General features: G+C 39.9%; 1 protein-coding gene across 1 annotated transcript in view; it reads left to right on the plus strand.

Moving 5' to 3' along the window:
- The window catches only part of cep89 (centrosomal protein 89), a 121,275-nt gene that overhangs the window by 81,743 nt on the left and 21,058 nt on the right, over window positions 1-18,474 (plus strand). The window contains exon 19 of the mRNA XM_036535666.1: window positions 4,160-4,329. Within this exon, the coding sequence (XP_036391559.1) occupies window positions 4,160-4,329 (170 nt within the window). The remainder of the gene's footprint in view (window positions 1-4,159; window positions 4,330-18,474) is intronic.

The raw sequence follows: 18,474 nt of genomic DNA on the forward strand, positions 1-18,474 counted from the left end.
ACTTATTTTATCATGGGCTCTAGCCAGGAGGACACATGGTGCTGACGCTCTGATCAGACCATCAAAGATGAATTTAAAAGGGCATAATGTGTGACCTGCATCAGCTGTGCCTTGAGTTGTTGGCCATATAATTTGCAGCTTGCCTCACTGTAATCTTTCACCTTCCAGAAATCTAGTTATTGAAACGGCACATCACTTATTATGCATGGGCTGGCTGTGTCTCCGCTGTCTCAGTGAAAATCGAAAATGTGTAGATGGTCCGCAAAGAATGTTACAGTTTAGTCACATAAATGAAATATAAGCCATAGGCATAGATGCACCAAAGAAATGTGAAAGAGATCAGATTCAAATTAAGCCTATTATCCTTGCCACAGATAGTGATAGGGAGAGTGTTTTTATTTAAAACTTGTAAGTGGAAAGGTTTCATAAGCTGCCATTTTATACTGTGGATTATATACTGGGATAAGCATGTGCTTCCCTTGAATGCATCAACCTCATACATAAAATTTCCAGGTCATATGTAAAATTTTTATGTCTGAATTGAAAAGTTATTTGCCAAAAGTGCACCCATTACTGTTCTAGGAGACTGCATTTGAAGTCCAGTCTTGAATGCTTTTGTTGCTGTTCGTATTGTTGTCAGCTCAACAGCTCTCTGTACTTCTGCAGCAACATGGCAAAAACAAGGTGACAAACTACTTTGGGTACTGCAGTGTTTTAAGGTCCTCGCCCAGTTACAGTTGTGCCTGAACTGTGCGGAATGGGGGAAATTAGAGTGCTGCAAAGTTGCTATTTGTTGGCAAGCTGGGAAGTCGCGGAGATGAAGGATTTGCGTGCAGTTTCCTCTGAGTCCAGGGCAGGGTTTGATGTGCGGTGTGCAAGCTGCCTCTCTGGATCAAGGACTTCCAAAGGCCCATGCTAATGGGGCGTGACATCTCCACTCTTGCATCTCCTAGGCCAACACACAGCCCTGGAGATGGCTGTGGCACACTGTCGCATGTTACTTCTGCAAGACTTACCAATGTTGTGTGCCGCCTTCACAGTACAAAGGTCCTTCTGCTGCCAGCACTTCTTCCCATCCTGTCATGATCTAATATGACCATAATGGGTTGGATTGTTAAAGACAGCCAGTGACCTAGAAGTTTTTTTTTTTATCCAATGGAGAGGACTGTTGAAAAATTGGCATTAAGGTAATTAGCAGTATTTTCCTTGCCTATAGATACATGATTGTATGAACCAACTATCAAGCCAAAGCTAAACCGCAATGTGTTCATGATAATTACGAGTGTCGCATTATGCATCCACACTAGAGTCGTAGCTCAGGCAGGGGGTAAATTGTCCCTTTGAAATGGGAATGATACAAATTCCAGGACACATAATTCGAAATTTGTTAAATCACCCTTAATTGGTAAAAGATGCTTCATTTGTATTAGGCTTTATAAAATGTTGGAGTGCACTCCTGAAAACAGACAGCAACATCAAACAGACCCCTCCTAGAGGCACTGAAACTTGATGCAGTGCTTTCTCATATCACTCCTGGGATGTCGCTTTGTTCTCGGTTCTCCTGTTTGTGTTGGTGGGAAGCTCTTAGCCTTTTTCATATCAGTACCATTATGAAATGTGTGAATCAGTCCTTTGAAAAAATTCATAGAATTACCCAACTGCTTTTGACTGAGCCAATCTGCAAAGCCACAGTCAATGTGCAGGGCTACATTTTTAAGGGTTAGAATACACATCAGGCAGTTGAAAGCAGGAGTCTAAGCCTGGATCAGATAACTAAGATTTTTTTTAAATCTATGAAATCCATTAACATTATCAAAATTGTTAGTGTAATTTATTTGTTAGTGTAATTTTATTAAAATTAGTTAGAATGAAATTTAGCAAACACTTTGTGAATACATTACTGTCTACTCATTTTTCATAGTACGTGTTTGTACTTGCTTTGTTTGTTTTTGGTTTATTGTGCCTCAAATATGTAGTAAAATATGAATATTGGAACTACACTAGACAGTTGATAATGGCATATTGCTCCCATCTTTGTACGAAATTGAAACAATAAGACCCACAGCTCTTTGTAATAAACAACTTGATATTGCTACAGATTGCTTTTTTAATGACAACTTAAGCAACGTCTTCGGGACTCAAAATGTTTGAGGAAAAAAAAATTTCTCAAGGCGTGCAAATTACAGCTTGAAGATAGCACAGCCATGCTGTATATTACCCCAGGACAATCTGTATTGGGTCACACTGAAATCTCTTTACACAGAAAGGTGTGTCACTGGCTCTTGTCACTGATATCTGTAAAATGTCAGATTCATCCTCTCAGCATAGACATGGGCATGGGTGGACAGGTAGTTATGGGGGTTTTTTGCCTTGCGCAAAAATTTTATCTTGCAGATATGTTCTCACTTTGATGGAAGCTGAGCATATGCTTTCAAAATGAAACAGGCTGTATTGTTATGTTATGTTGTCTGTAATTAAAAAGGTTTGGTAAGTGGACATTAGACTGTACAGTGCATCTAAGAGCATTTTTAATGCATTGAAAAATGCTGTAAAATATAGTTGTTTGTTTATGTAATAGGATCAAAGTTTTCCCAGTTACCCCAGAAGGTGAAAGAGCTGAAAGCATAGTGTTCAATTAAACAGCAGGTTATTCCGATCTCATATAGTTTCTTTCTGAGGAACACGGACACACTTGCAGGACCCAGAGGCCTGGCATTTCTCGGATCTATGTTATTGACAGAAGAGCAAGCAGAGCTATTGACAGGCTGTTCTCACAGAGCAGTTGTCAGCGGGAGACAGAACATGCTTTATAAAGAGGCGATGGCAATCCATGCAGTGATCTAGCTTCATTCATCAATCAATAACTAAACTGAGATATGCCACCCAAAATCTAAAAAGCACATGTGTGGCTTTCTCTGGTATAATAAAGCAATCTTAGCTGGTTTAAGTCAGGTCTCTTGTCAGTCATCATATGGCTCTAATCAATTGCAAGGCTCAATCCATGCTCCTCTTTGCAATGATTGCAAGCAGTAAATCCCTCCCAATTACACTCAATAACAAAAGAGAGGGAAAACCTCCACTTGTCCTCAAAGCTCCAAAGCAGATGCCTTTCACTGCGCTGCTCCTTTAAAATAATCAGTCACTGCGCTTTTCCTCTGCAATCAGATCTGCCTCTGGTTTCTGTGCTGTCCCAGACGAGGGGTGGGGATTATTAAATGCTGAAACAGGAGATTTCTTTGTCTGTAATTCCATTTCAATACTACTACAGAAACCAGAGAGGGAAGAGGAAGTGCTTTATCAACAGGCTGCTTTCATGGAGGGATCGCATCCTTACACCAAGCTCGTTGGCATTCTACTGTAGGTCAAGAAACATACTGTGTACATGGCAATCAGCAGCTATGAGTTCCAGAGTAAATTGCTTGTGAACATGTTTGTTGCTCTAATGTCAGGTCTCTTTTTCAGATAGTACCTTTAAATCCTTCAGCTCAGAGGCACAGTCAGCAGTTCTGTTCTCATTAATTACTGTTTAAATAAGAATTGCAATCTTGAGCTGATTTTTATACCTGTAAGCTTGTTTTTTAGAAAATATTTGCTGAACTCATCCATAATGGTGTATATAGCCTGGGGCTGCAAATATTAATGTTGTAGTAGTTAATCTGTCTGATACTCTTAGGCTGTAATTGGTAGAAGTTGCTTGCCAAGGTTTGATTTTAACATCCCTCAGCATTTAGCCCAAAAGCTCTATGCATACCTTCACCAATTGCAACAGATATCCCTAATTTCTACATGGAAGCAGTTAGATGCAAGGCACAGGCAATAAAAAACATGCCTATAAAGGTAAATCATTAAATATCTTACCAGTCCTCTCTTTTATCATGCACAGTGTAAACAAATCTGATTCTCATTTTATTGCAGAGAGAAGACCATTGCAAACTGATATCCTGTACCTGAGCTTGCATTCCCTCCAAAAACACAAACGCATACACACACACACACTTTTGAGAGTTTAAAAGGAATTGATCCCTGACCTTGTCATGCCTGAATATAGGTAATCCAGGGTCCACAGTAATATTCCAGCTGCAGTGCTCAGAGCGCAGGAGAGATCCCTTGACCTGACTGAGCCATGTCTATGTTGCGCTCCCTTGGCCCACTGTCACAGGTGTACAAAAAGCAGGCAGCCACCAGGCTGGGAGTCATGGGCCACCGGCTGCAAGAGCAGGAGGACGACTTTGCTGGGAAGGCTGCATCTTACCAGAGAGAAATCCGACACCTCCAGCGGCTGCTGCGAGACAAGCAGGAAGCTCTGGACGGAGTGCTGCAGCAGAAAAGGTAAGCCAGCCAGTCACAGGCAAAACAAACCAATTACAGGCCACCGGTTAGAGCAGGGGGGCGGTGATCAACTGCACAACTGCACGCGCACTCTCTCTCTCTCTTTCTCTCTCTCTCTCTCTCTCTCTCGCTTTCTCGCTCTTGCTTTCGCTCTCTCTCCCTCTCCTCTCTGCCCCTCTCTCTCTCCCCCTCTCTCTCTCTCATTCTCCATCTCACTCTCTCTCTCTTTCTTGCTCAGTGTCTCGCTCTCAATCTCTCTCACTGTTGCTCTACCATCCCGTTCCTTTACCTTCGTGCTCATGATCTTTCTCTCTCTTTCTTTCTCCCTTTTCTGTCTCCCCCTGACTACCATATCCACCTTTTTCCCCTCCGTGCCTCTGACTCTTCCTTTAATCCCACCCTCCAGTCAAACTCCTGTCTGTTTTCTCCTACTGCTCTCATGACTGCTGTGGTAGTCACATATATCAGTCCTTGGGAAAAGGCAGTGGATTTGTCTGAGTGCATCTTCTCTCTGATGTTTTCTTTCATTTTTTTTTTGAGCCTAACTACTTCCAAAAATGTTCAGTGCCATCTGGATTTCACTTAGCTACAGAGACATGTATGCAGTAAATTCATCGGCTTGGGGATAGATCCATTTACTTTAAATTTTTATTTTCTATTTTTTTCATGCATGATATGAGACTCTGTTTTTCCACAGCTTGGGAAATCTAAAATAGCTTAAGTAGTGTTGGTAAGAAGGGCAGACACTGTTCTTCTAGGCTTTTCAAACTCTGAAAAATGAATAACTAAGTATAAACTCCACACTTCTGCCAGCAGATTCTATCAGTTATTTGTGATCCAAAATTGCTATTGTCATATCCTTTTTATCACACTGTGAAAAGTATTTACCATTCATCCCAAAACAGCTGGAAAGACAGTAACATTTAAGGCTTGTTCCAGAGATTTTTTTTCTGCCTACAAGGTTTGAAATCATACACAGATTGCAAAGTACTGCATGAAATAATGTCAGGTTTTGTACAGCTGAGTTGATTAATTTCAGTGTAATGCCTTACCTTTGTAAATTTTGTTTGAAATAACAAACAAGAAACCTTTAGAACCTTGAGATGTCTGGACTGTTTTTCAAATTTGAAAGAGATGAGACAGTCACACAGAGAGGAAACAAAGATTTGTTCTGGTTAGCCTCTCAGCTGGGTGGCAGCTCAAATAAAATGAAAGAAGTGTTAGCTCCATCTTTATTTTCTTTCCATACAGATTTTATGTTGTAAAATACAAATGAAACCGAACGAGAGGTTGAAGTGAGCTTTATCACTGTTTCAAGACCAGCAGCAGGGACATTAGGATAGCAGTTGATGGGCTGAATGAATAGTTTAACAAAACACATAATGATCTCTCTGTGCACTGACAGATACCCCCCACTCCAGCCCTCCAGCAGGAGGGCTCTTAGAAAGGCCAAGTCAGAGCAGTGCACAGCCAGTGATAGCACTGGCAGCGGGGAAAGGGAGGATGAAAGCTCCCTGTATTTTATGTTATATGCAGGAAGGATATTAAAATCCACCAAGGCAACTAGGATTATTTTTTGACAAAATTATCAGACAGGCACAGTACACTTCTCATTTAGCGTAAATTTGTAATGGGAGGTTGAAACACATTTGAATGACATTGGGGTATGTTTTTTTAAAATGAACCTCCAGACAACAACTATAAATATAAAGCTGGACATACCAAGCATAAACAAAGTAAACATCTCTTACAAGGAAGATTTTTAACTTCTTGGTATGTGCAACTGAACCCTTTATCTTAGGTTTTATCTTTCGGTAAAAGGGACCTTTTTAAGATAATTCCTGTTGGATTTTCAGTTTTAGTCTTAGTGATGACCATCGGGTACATTTTTGGGAGGTTCAGAATCTTGTTCATGTTGCTCTCCTAGCTGGTGCACCATATAACTGTGGAGCCTCTAAGCCTTGTTGGATCCGTGTTCACCAGCCCCCTTCCCCACATCCTGCTCTATCCTCCAGATGTGGCTACTTGTCCAGATCCTCATCTGACATGGCAGGGCCTGATTGCTGTGACAGTGACAGCACAGCATGAGGAAAGTTGGTCATAATAAATGGACTCCAGGCTTTGCTTCCACTGTGCAGAGTCACTGTATAAGAGGGAGACAAACATTACTGCCCTGCCGCCACCCACAGCAACATTGCAGGCAAAACCTCCCCGTTAAGCTTACAGCTGCTGCAGTGGTGTGTAACTGAAACCAGCCCACCTGTTCACTGAATGGGAATATTTTTTTAATGACTGGGTGGGTCATCCTGTATAAGGTGGGTGATTCTTGAGATGTGGTCTGCTAATGAGCTTATATCTCTGCAGTGAGAGTCGTGCTGTCGCAAGGAGCTTGAAGTGTGACCCTCAGAGAGACTGAGACGTGTTGCTGCTCTTTTCTGGCTCATTAGTGTTCCCTCCAGTCCAGCTGGCTGTGGGGCAGAGTAGACCACTGCTGGACCGTCAGAGTCTCTGTCCACCGTAGGGAGCCGTGAGCGCATGTGACAACAGGGTCGATGAGAACGCAGCCAGACAGAGCCGGGGGGCTGGGGACGTGCCGGGACAGGGATGGAGATGGGGACACCAGCAGAGCGTCTGAACTACATTCCCTAGTCACAGTGTCACATCCCTACTCATGCAGCTCTCCTTCCTCTGTTTCTCTCTTTCTTGTATTTTGCCAGTTTACGTTTCTCCTTTGCTTCACTCCTTTGCCTAGGTTTGTTTTAAAGCCTGCAACCAACCTGTGAGACAGCTTTTTTCTCTTTTTTTTGTTCAGCACTTGTTAACAGAAGTCATATCTTTATTCCCTTGTCCTTTTAAACTGTAATTGCCCATTCCTTAGCTGAGCTGTTCATCAGAAATAACTCTCCCAACCCTGATAGTTCTATCCCAGTTATTGTGCAGGATTAACTCAGTGGGGGTTTATAAATATTCCATTGCTCTTTGATGATTCACCTACTATCGCACACAAGGCCTTGATATTTACAAAGATTCTTTTGATTTGGAATAGATGTAGGATACTACCAACAGAGAAAGGTTTTATTTTTAAACTTTTTGTTTATGTTGTTAAACCTATGCTATTTTCATACTCAACATCATAGCAACTAGATATTTTATCCTTAGGAATGGTTTTCATCTTTCTTCTTTCTGGAATTATGTGTATCAGGGTATCAGATTCTTAGTTGTAGCCTCACTACCTAAAGTCAGTGTCTGTGACTGCAAGAGATTTTGACCAGTGGCTCTCATACAGAAGTCATAGTCTCTCAACTTTTAAAAAATATACAGGTGTCTAAGTATTGTGTAGCAGACTCATGCATGTACTACTGCGAAAGTTTAGAGTACAGAACATACTGCAGTTCAGAACAATACCAGCTGTACTTTACAGCTAAGCTTACAATATGTCATCACCAGTGAAGTAAAAACCTATTACAGCTGTGGTTGTTTCAAGTCAGACCACTGTTCCAGTCAAAATATTGAGTGAATTAAACATCAATAAACATGAATTTCTTATCACCTGAAAACTTTGGACTAAAATAAATGACTGAAGGTCTGCTGTTTTGTTTCTACTTCAACATTGTTATAAATGTTCCATGGTAAAATCAATCCAGGGCTATCTCACATTGTTGTTAAATGGCAGGGGAAACAAAGCTCTTTAAAAATATGCATGTTGTATGTTATCAGGAAAATTCATCTCCAATACCACAAGCCTCAAGCAAGGTTGACATTATGGAATCAAGATAGTGCCTAAATAGCATCCTGGAGAAAAGAAGCACCCAGTGACAGGCTTTGTTTGACCATATTTTACTCAAAAAAACATCTCAAAAATAATCAGTGAACTGTAACATTGGAAAGTTGGTGTGATGCCTCAGCTGGAAGTATAATGTGGCTGTGACATTGTTTCATTCTATGGGGAGACCCCTGAATTGTATTCACCATAATGTTTTCCTGGAATTGGCTTGGAGCTACACTACATGGCCAAAAGTATGTGGACACCTGACCATCACACCTATATGAGTTTATTGGACATCTCATTCCAAAACCATGGGTATTAATATGGAGTCGTCGTCCCGTCCCCCCCTTTGCAGCTATAACAGCTTCCACTCTTCTGTGAGGGCTTTCCACAAGATTTTGGAGTGTGTCTGGGAGGGCTCTGTGCAGGCCACTGGAGTTCCTCCACACCAAACTCGTCAAACCATGTCTTTATGGACGTTGCTTTGTGCACAGGGGCACAGTCATGCTGAAACAGGAAAGGGCCTTCCCCAAACTGTTGCCACAAAGTTGGCAGCATACAATTGTCTAAAATGTCTTTGTACGCTGTAGCATTATGTTACCCTTCACTGGAACTAAGGGGCCTAGCCCAAACCCTGAAAAACAGCCCCAGACCATTATCCCTCCTCCACCAACTCCAGCCATTGCTTGGCATTGTGCATAGTGATGTTGGGCTTGTGTGCAGCTGCTTGGCCATGGATACCCATTTCATGAAGCTCCCAACGCATAGTTCTTGTGCTAATGTTGCAGCCAGAGACAGTTTGGAACTCTGTAGTGAGTGATTCAACAGAAGATAGGTGGTTTTTACATACTATGCGCTTCAGCACTTGGCGACCCTGCTCTGTAAGTTTGCATGGTCTACCGTTTTGTGGCTGAGCTGTTGTTGCTCCTAGACTCAAAATAGCACATACAGTTGACCGGGGCAGATCTAGCAGGGCAGAAATTTCACGAACTGACTTGTAGCAAAGATGGCATCCTATTACAGTGCCACGTTTAAAGTCACTGAGGTCTCCAGTACGACCCATTCTACTTCCAAGGTTTGTCTATGGAGATTGCATGGCTATGTGCTTGATTTTTGGCACCTGTTAACAATCGGTGTGGCTGAAACACCTGAACTCAATAATTAGGAGGGGTGTCCACATACTTTTGGCCATATAGTGTATGTTGATTTATTTGAAACAGTTTTATTGCCTTTGACTGCATGGTTCAGTTGTTGGCCTTACATCAGTGTTGTGGAGCTTCAGTGATGTAGCTGATCTTTCCTCGCATTTGACTGGTGGAGCTCTGAGTGACCTACTGAACAGTGTTGGGCAAGTTTCATCTCACAATCAATACAGTGTACCAATTATCATGTCTTCACATAATGCATGCAAAGTATTTTCGGTAGAAATAGTATCCCTCCTTTACAAAAGGTAAAGTATTTGAGACTTTGTGGTGGATACATTTTTTTTTTGCCAACATTCTTTTTATTGTTTTCACAACACACAAAAAAAAATACAGTTACATGTATTGAACAAACATATCAACCCCACCCCACCTTCCCAGTTGTTCCAATTATTGGTTGGGGGTCCAAATAATTATAGTCCATTAAATAGGAGAAAAGGATAAAAAACAAAACATTCCTGTAGAATTGAGTATTACAGAGGGCCACTATTCACACGTCTCCAGGATCTTCCATCACATGTGACAAGTCCGTTCCTGATATATAAGAAATGAAGGGGCCCCAGATGTGATGAAAATTATGTTCTTGATGTTTTAATGTGTAGGTGATTTTCTCTAAAGGGAGAGTGGTAGATAGCTCTGATAGCCACTTGTTGATTCCTGGTCTTCTGGTGTTTTTCCAGGATAGGGCTATTACTCTCTTTGCAATTAATATGCTTAAATCTATAAATGATCGTTGATTTTTTTTAATTTTCAAATTCTCTGGGTGCAAACCTAATATAAACAGCTGTGGGATTAAGGGTACTTGAATCTGTAAAATATTCTGAATGTATTGTTTCACTTCTTGCCAGAATTTTTGTATTTCTGTACATTGCCAAATACAATGGAAAAATGTACCCTTTTCCCTCTCACATTTAATACAAATATCAGGAATAGCGCTATTATATTTGTTTAGCTTTTCTGGAGTTACATACGATCGCATCAACCAATTATATTGCAGTAATTTCAGGCGGGTGTTAGTAGTTCTTGATTGTGCTTTAGTACATGCCTCTTCCCACTCTACCACTGAGATGTCCTCTTGTAGATCCTCTCTCCATGCCCCCAGTCGTTCTACAGACGTTTCTGTACATCCATCCACCAGGCATTTATACATTTTGGAAATCAAACCTCTTCCTAAACAATTCGTGTTCATTAGTTTCTCTATAACAGACATTTCAGGAATGTCTAATGTTTGATTTTGTCGGGTTCTAATGAAATTTCTCACCTGCAGATATTTGAAAAAATGATTACGGGGTATATTAAATTTATCAACTATTTCTTCGAATGTCATCAACACCTTTTGCGCATTGTACAGATCTCCTATTTTCCCCAGCCCCTTCGTAACCCAAGATTTAAATCCCCCATCTGCTTTTCCTGGTGGGAAGGAGTCATTCCTCCATATTGGACTGAAGACAGAGAGAGAGGGCGTTTCTCTGAGATATTTTTTAACTTGATGCCACACTACAATCATGTTTTTCACAATAGGATTTTTTGTATTCTTTTTAAGGATTTTAGTGCTTGCTGAGTACAGGTATGTAGGGAGGGGCAGACTTAGCTGGAGTTCCTCCATTTCTTTCCAGAGAGGAGCATCTCTTTCCGTGAAATAGAACAGCAATGTTCTCAATTGTGCTGCCCAATAGTACCAGAGTGGGTTGGGACATTTAAGTCCCCCTCTATCAAAGGGTAAGTACAGTAGTGACAGTCGTGTCCGGGGACGTCTATTATTCCACAAAAATCTGATAAACAGTCTTTTTAGTTGAGTGAACAGGTTACTTGGAGGAGGAAGTGGGAGATTTTGAAATAGATACAATAGTTTAGGCAGTATATTCATTTTAAGGACATTTATTTTTCCTATTAGTGATATTGGTATATGTGTCCATCTATCTAGTGATTTTGAAATTTCATCCATTAATGGTTCATAATTACATGCTATAATGTTTAAGTTGTGGTACAATTTGGATACCCAGGTATGTGAAGCAATCCACAATTTTAAATTGAGTGCCTATTTTAGGAGGGTTTTTACTTTCTAATTGATTTAGGAACATAATTGATGATTTTGATTTGTTTAATTTATATCCTGAGATTTTTCCAAATATATTGATGAGTTCTAATAATTCAGGAATGGATATTTCCATCTTTTTCAGAAAAATTATTATGTCATCCGCAAATAGAGCTAGACGATGATCCTGTTGCCCAGCTATTATGCCTGTTATGTTTTGTTGCGTTCTTACAGCTATTGCCAGTGGTTCTATAGCCATAATAAACAGCAAAGGGGATAAGGGATCTCCTTGCCTACATCCTCTTTGTATTTTAAAAGATTTGGATATATTACGATTAGTCATGATTTCAGCATATGGTTCTGTATAAAGTAGTTTTATCCATTTATTAAAGTTTTCTCCAAAACCGAAACGTGTAAGGATCTCAAACAAATAAGGCCATTCCACTCTGTCAAATGCTTTTTCCGCGTCTAATGACAGTAATGCTGTATCTGTTGCTCCCTTTTCCTCTATCAGTATATTTAGGATTCTCCTAACATTATGGAAGCCTTGCCTACCTTGTACAAAGCCATTTTGGTCTTTGTCAATAATATTTGGAATAATTTTCTGAAGTCTCTTGGCTATTATTTTACTCAAAATTTTTAAATCCACATTTAAAAGACTTATTGGCCTAAAATTTTCACAATTTGGTTTGCCAGATTTTGGCAATAAAGTAATTAAAGCTCCTCTTAAGGATGTTGGAAGGATTCCATTACGAAAAGATTCCATGAACATTTCTAATAGTGATGGCATAACTTTATGTTTAAACATTTTATAAACTTCAATGGGTATCCCATCTGGCCCCGGGGTTTTCCCTCCTTTAATACTGTCAATGGCAACAGATAATTCCATTAAAGTTATATATTTCTCTAGTTCTTCTTTAATTGCTTCCAATATCCTGGGAATATGAATGTGGTCCAGGAAATTACTTAATTCAGATGTGTTTAGACCTATTTCTGAAGTATAAAGCTTTTCAAAAAAATTCTTGAAGGTTTCATTTATTTCAATTGGGTCCACAATAGTCTCATTATTACCGTTTTGTAATGAAGTTATAAGTCTTTCATTCTGCATTTGTTTGATGCGCCATGCCAGCACCCTACCGGGTTTTTCACCTTGGTCATAGAATGTTTGTTTAAGTCGTAGTAGACCTGATAAAGCTTTTGTTGAAGATATTTCATTATATTTCGCTCTTAGTAGAAGTAGTTCTTGGTGAGTACCTTGGGAGCCTGATTGGTAGTACTCTTCTTCTAATTTCTTTATTTTTGTCTCTAATGATTTTGTATTCCTATAAGTTTCTTTGGCTTTGGAGCTAGTGATATTAATTATTTGTCCCCTAATAAATGCCTTAAACGCTTCCCATCTGATACTTCCTGAGGTCTCTGTTGTATTTGTTTCAAAATAGAATTTAATCTGTTCATCAAGAAAGGTAACAAAGCCTGTATCCGCCAACCATTTTGTTTTAAATCTCCATCTAGGAGTATCACCAGTCAATTTGGGATCATAGTAGACTAAAGAGTTTGGGGCGTGATCTGACAGGAGTATGGCATCATAGGAAACCCTCTTTATTTTACATTTTAGTATTGCTGAAACCAGAAAAAAGTCTATGCGGGAATATGACTGATGTGTACTAGAAAAGCATGAATATTTTTTATCATTGGGATTATCTTCCCTCCACACATCAATCAAATTCATTTCTTTCATGAAATGGTGAATGACACTCCTGCTTCCTGAATGTGATCGATCTGTTCCTGAACTTTTGTCTTTCCGTGGATCTAAAGTGCAGTTGAAGTCGCCCGCCATAATGCAAACACCAGGTAAAGAAGCAATAATAAGAAATAGGTCTTGGAAAAATTTTGGCTCATCTGTATTTGGGGCATAAATATTTACCAAAATTAATTGTTCCCTGAGAATTTTCCCTTGAATAATCAAGTAACGTCCTGCCTTGTCCTTAATAAGAGGAACAGAATCATGAACCAATATCATGACACCCCTTGCCTAAGAGGTAAAAGGGGCTGTCAAAATTTTTCCCTTCCACCTCCTCCTCACTTTAAGTTCATCTTCATGGGTTAGGTGAGTTTCTTGAAGGAATACTATGTTAGATTGTAATACTTTAATCCTGTTCATAACTTGTTTGACCTTTTTTGTTTTTTGTAGCCCTCTGCAATTCCAGGATGTAATTTTAACCTTTAGTTCAACAGACATATAGACAAATGACTTTGAATTTCCCCAACATTTTGAGTAATTTCAGACCAAACACAGGGAAAAAGGAACCAAAAACAAAATAGTTTCTCTTGGCCATTAACATACACCTGAGAGTTGTCCCTCCAGGTGCCCCCCCCACCCCCCACCCCCTTCAAATATTGGACTTCCAGAAAGCAAAGAGCTGGTCCACACAATGTGGGGAACAGTATAACTATGCTGATGCATAATAATAATAATAATAATAATAAAAAGTGAATAAACATAACTGCTCCGCTACTATAATTCAGACAATTCTTTTAGAGCAACCCAACAAATGAAAAATGTACCTGTATGTAGCCTCCTGAATTAAACAGTGTATATTAAATCAGAGAGTCGGTTCTTATCAAGACAGGGGAGGGAGAGAGCTCAGAACAGTGTATCAAATTAAACAACTTTAACTCTGCCCTCCACTTCTGTCTCTACAAATGCATGATATCGAAGTACTGCACCAACAGCGATTTAGATTGCATTTCTTATGGTGTCCTCTGCTCATCCATACCTCAGTCCCGTTCATTTTCCGACTGGGTCTTCTTAATGAAGTGTTTGGCTTCATCCGCGCTGTTGAAGATGTGTGAGCGGTCTTTGTAGGTCACTATAAGCCGGGCAGGAGGAATCATGCCGTACCGGAGCCCCAGTGATCGAAGTTGCCGCCTTGCCTCCTCAAACTCCTTCAGCCTCTTATGCGTCTCCGCTGTCATGTCATGGTAGAATCTCACCGGCTGGTTTTTGTAGAGGATCTGTGGTGTGGATCTGTGGTGTGGATTTTTGTGGTGGATACATTTTGACAAAATTTGGAGGAATTCAGGCAACTGAAAGCAATGACAATGAACAATGACAGATTATTTACCAAATGGCACCGATTTGTTCAAATTGTCCAAACAATACATTGAAGTGATGTAGCATTTTAGTATGTCGTTACCTCTGCCAGAAAGCAGCACTTGTGATGTGGTAGCTAAGGCTTCTGTTGCACCAGCTTCCATTATTATTTTGATTTCAGATGCACTTATCCAGGGCAGTATGCATGCCTTATTTTTCACATCATATCCATTTAATCAGCTGGGTATTTACTGAAGCAGTTCAGGTTATGTTCCTCAATCAAAGGAACTGCAGTGGGATTTGAACATGGCATAAGACGCTGCAACCTCTTGGTGCAGGTTAGTTCCATATCTATTACACCACACCTGCCTCTCTAACGTCCTCATGTAGGATTCATGTCAGCCTGATTACCCACCTGCAACTTTAGAGTCATGATTCTAAGTTCATGTTAAACTTCAGAGTGAATGTGCTGTTGCCCATAAAGGTTTTAACCCTCAGGGATAACTGGTCAGTGACAAACCAGGGCTGACAAAGCAGGTGGCAGGTCTATAAAGCGCTTTGCTCTGAAAGAAAGACCTAGACGCTGATTGCTACTTTATTTGGTTGAGTTGATTGTCCCATTTTCTCACTCAGCTGCCACTGATTTTCCACAATACCCCAAGATGACTGGTCAATAATAGAGAGGTGACTCTAGCCCTGTGTCTGTGGACCCGGTGACTGTGACTTACTGTAGCTATGCAGCAGTGGCCATGAAATGGAGCGCGCAGGGCACTCTCCCTCTGCGGGCAGAGGCATACCAGCACAAAGAGGGCTGTTGTCTGTGAAGCGCTCCTTTTGTGCTACTCAGAGATAAACGTCTGGTCTTCAGCCATGCCTATCAAATATCCCCAGCTGCGGAGTCAGGGCCAGCTACAATGACTCGAGGTCTCATCACAATTTTACTGCTGATGTTTGGTCAAAAGCTCAAGGCTGCAACCTACATTTCAGATGGCATGTAATTTAGATTATATTTCAGGCTTGTCCAAAGATAGGATTTCACTCTTATCTCAGCATGGGGTGTGATTAGCCTTTTTCCGTGCTTGATAAAGTACAGAAAAGAAAGTTATGCTTTTGAAGTTATCTGTGGGCAGAACTGTCTAAATGGCAGTATGAGGTACCCAGCACATTCCGTTGCAAACCACTGATGGAATCGCACACATCAGTTGCCACAATCCCTAGTTACTCTACTTCAGGGCAGTGCAGCTAAGATTAGTAAATCACTTACTGAAGAGGTCATTAAGGCCACAAACCTCAATTGTAGCACTGTAAAAACGACTGGTGGGAAAAACGACATTCTGTTTTCTACAATGAGCCAGAGTATAATGGTTGTTTGATACTGTAGTTGTCATGTATAAAACCAAGATTTTCAGTGCTTTTGTTTCGCTACAAAAATTAGCCTTTTCAGAACAGGATGTTTTGCCTGATCAACACACCACATTGTGGTGGTGTTGCCAGTTTACAGTAAGTGCAACCTCATCTGTGGAGGTGTGGCCCAGTGCAGTGGCTCACACTTTCATGATTCATTTTGACAAAATTTGTCTTGAAAAGATCCCTGTTTCAGATGCTTAATATAACCAACTCCACCTGGGGACCCTGTTAAATCTGTCTGGCCACTACCCTGACTCTTTTGCAGCATGATCATAAGCTTCTGGAACTTTACTGAAATCTAGGGTAGGAATGTGTAATATGGGAGCTGTAACCTGAAATAAGAGAATAATCACAATTTGTATTACATTAGGATGGAATTACCAGGGTTCTTTATAAGACAAGCTTCTTTGGAATTTCATTTTTCCCCTGTCCTTTTATGAACTGTATTTTGCCATCTTGAAATGGAAAATAGTAGATGATGAAGAAATGTAGTACAGAATATTATACAACATATCAAGTGCTCTAGTAGATAATGACTTGACATATTTTTCCTCAAGTTATGTGTTGTAGATATGAGCACTCAATTTTCTCTGCTGCCCTTAAGTATTTATGAAATAAGAAGTGTTATAAATAATGTGAGTTGTATTCTGCAGTATGGAGGTAATTAAGAGTTCTGAATCTTTGCTTTCTCATGAAATGCCAAAATGTGCTCCAACAAGGCCATGAGGTCTACGGTGTAATTAGCACAGCATATTCCTTGAGATTTCAGGTTTTAAAAGTCACATTCAAGAACTAATTCTTGCTCTAAAAAAGCCTCCTATTTTCTTGGATGCAAATAAGCTGCATGTTGGATTCTGGTTTCAAGGCTGTTGATCAGGTCACTTTGTGCTGTGGTTGGTTTCATTTCCTGCATTTTGTCTATTTTGTAATCTCAAAAGCTAGATACAGAAGGGGGGTGGGGGGGTGGAATGACCTCGGAACTCTGGATCTGTTTGGATCTGATCTGGTGTCAGAGCCCAGGTTTTACACTCTGGTACACTGCTCATCTTGCTTGAGTGAGGCTCATACCTCAGTTGCTCCTGTAAATTCAGCTTACATGGAACACAGAATATCTTAAGTGTAAATTTGTAACTGACTATTGTAAGTGGCCACAAATAAGGTTGACTGTTAAAACACACACTCAGAGCTAAATAATATGTATGTGTTCAATGCAAGATTGTTAACAATCATTGGATCATATTCTAGAGAGTAGTATAATACCTTCTATCCCAAATATATCATTAATTAATTTCTCACATCAAACAATCTTTTCATAACTTCTCCAACAGCAGAGCAAGGGTCATGCCAGAATTCATGCCATAGCCTGGTCAATGTCTCCAACTAAACTTAAACATAAAATCATAGTTTGAATAAAGTTAATTATTTCTTAATTCCTCATTGATAATTTCTGCTGTGATGCCTTTTTATTTTGGTTTTTCTTCATGGTGTGGTGTCTCTTGAGTTCTTCACAAAGTCTTAAACAGTGAAGGCTATGATATTTCTCAGGTTCATTTCTTTGCATTGGTTTTAACAGTACAAAGCTTCTTTCTTATTTCTGCCATGGCGCCTGTGTACTTAAGAAAAGTTAATTAGATGCCATTTCACTTTATTGAATTCTGTATTACATACTGTAAGTAAATCCAGATTGTTTCTTATAAATTAATTGCTTAATTCTTACCATCTAGCAATCCATTTATAGCTTCTCTCCCAGCATTTATATCTATATGTGGTTCATTCTTATGAGTATTTGTTATAAGCAGAATACACTGTATTTATGTTACTTGAGGCACAACTCTAATTAGTGTCTAGCCCAGAATGTTGTAGTAATTTACTGTTTAAAGATCAGGAAAGCTTATTTTAGTAAGACAGGCTCATTATTGTAGGTTTGGGGATCTTGCCAGTTAATTTTGTATTCATTTTGTAATTTTATTCTTGTAGTAATTTTGTATTTGTTTTCTTAATATCCCATTTCATATCCAATAAGACAACTAAAAGGTCTGTTGAAAATAATCCCTTCAGAAAGCTTTATGTTTGGCAGCTATGAAAGCTTGGAATCCACGGAGCTCTTAGAGGCTTTTTCACACAACAGTAGTTATTCTCTTCCATTGTTATTCTCTTCCATTGTTACAGAAAATCAGTACAACTTGTCTAATGCAATCGAGTACTGAAATTCAATTCCTGTTCATAGCCTGCTATTTTATGGCAGATGTTGCAGATAAAACTAGAATTATCCCTTCTGGCCAGATCCATTTTATAAACACTCTCTAGCATAGCCTGTGGAGTATTGCCCAGGCCAGGTGGTAGATATTGCAATTTTGTGAGAGTGTCTCTCTTTTTCTATATTTACTTGTCTGTGTTGCCACTGTAGTGAAATAGGTCCTTTAATCCTCCCTCACTGCTCTGATGTCCAGCTGCGGTAAGTCACACAGTAAGGGCTTTGTCCTGCTTAGATGTTTGAACGCTCTGTATCACTGCACCAGTTGGCTCACTGTACAATTCTATGTGCAGCTATTTCACCAGTGGGTAGGATGGAGATTATGTGTTCCTCCCTGTATCTTTCTCTGTCTGTCTGTCTGTCAGTGTCTGTGAAAATGATGAACAA

The sequence above is a fragment of the Megalops cyprinoides genome, chromosome 8 (assembly GCF_013368585.1).
Source record: "Megalops cyprinoides isolate fMegCyp1 chromosome 8, fMegCyp1.pri, whole genome shotgun sequence".
NCBI classification, from domain to species: Eukaryota; Metazoa; Chordata; class Actinopteri; order Elopiformes; family Megalopidae; genus Megalops; species Megalops cyprinoides.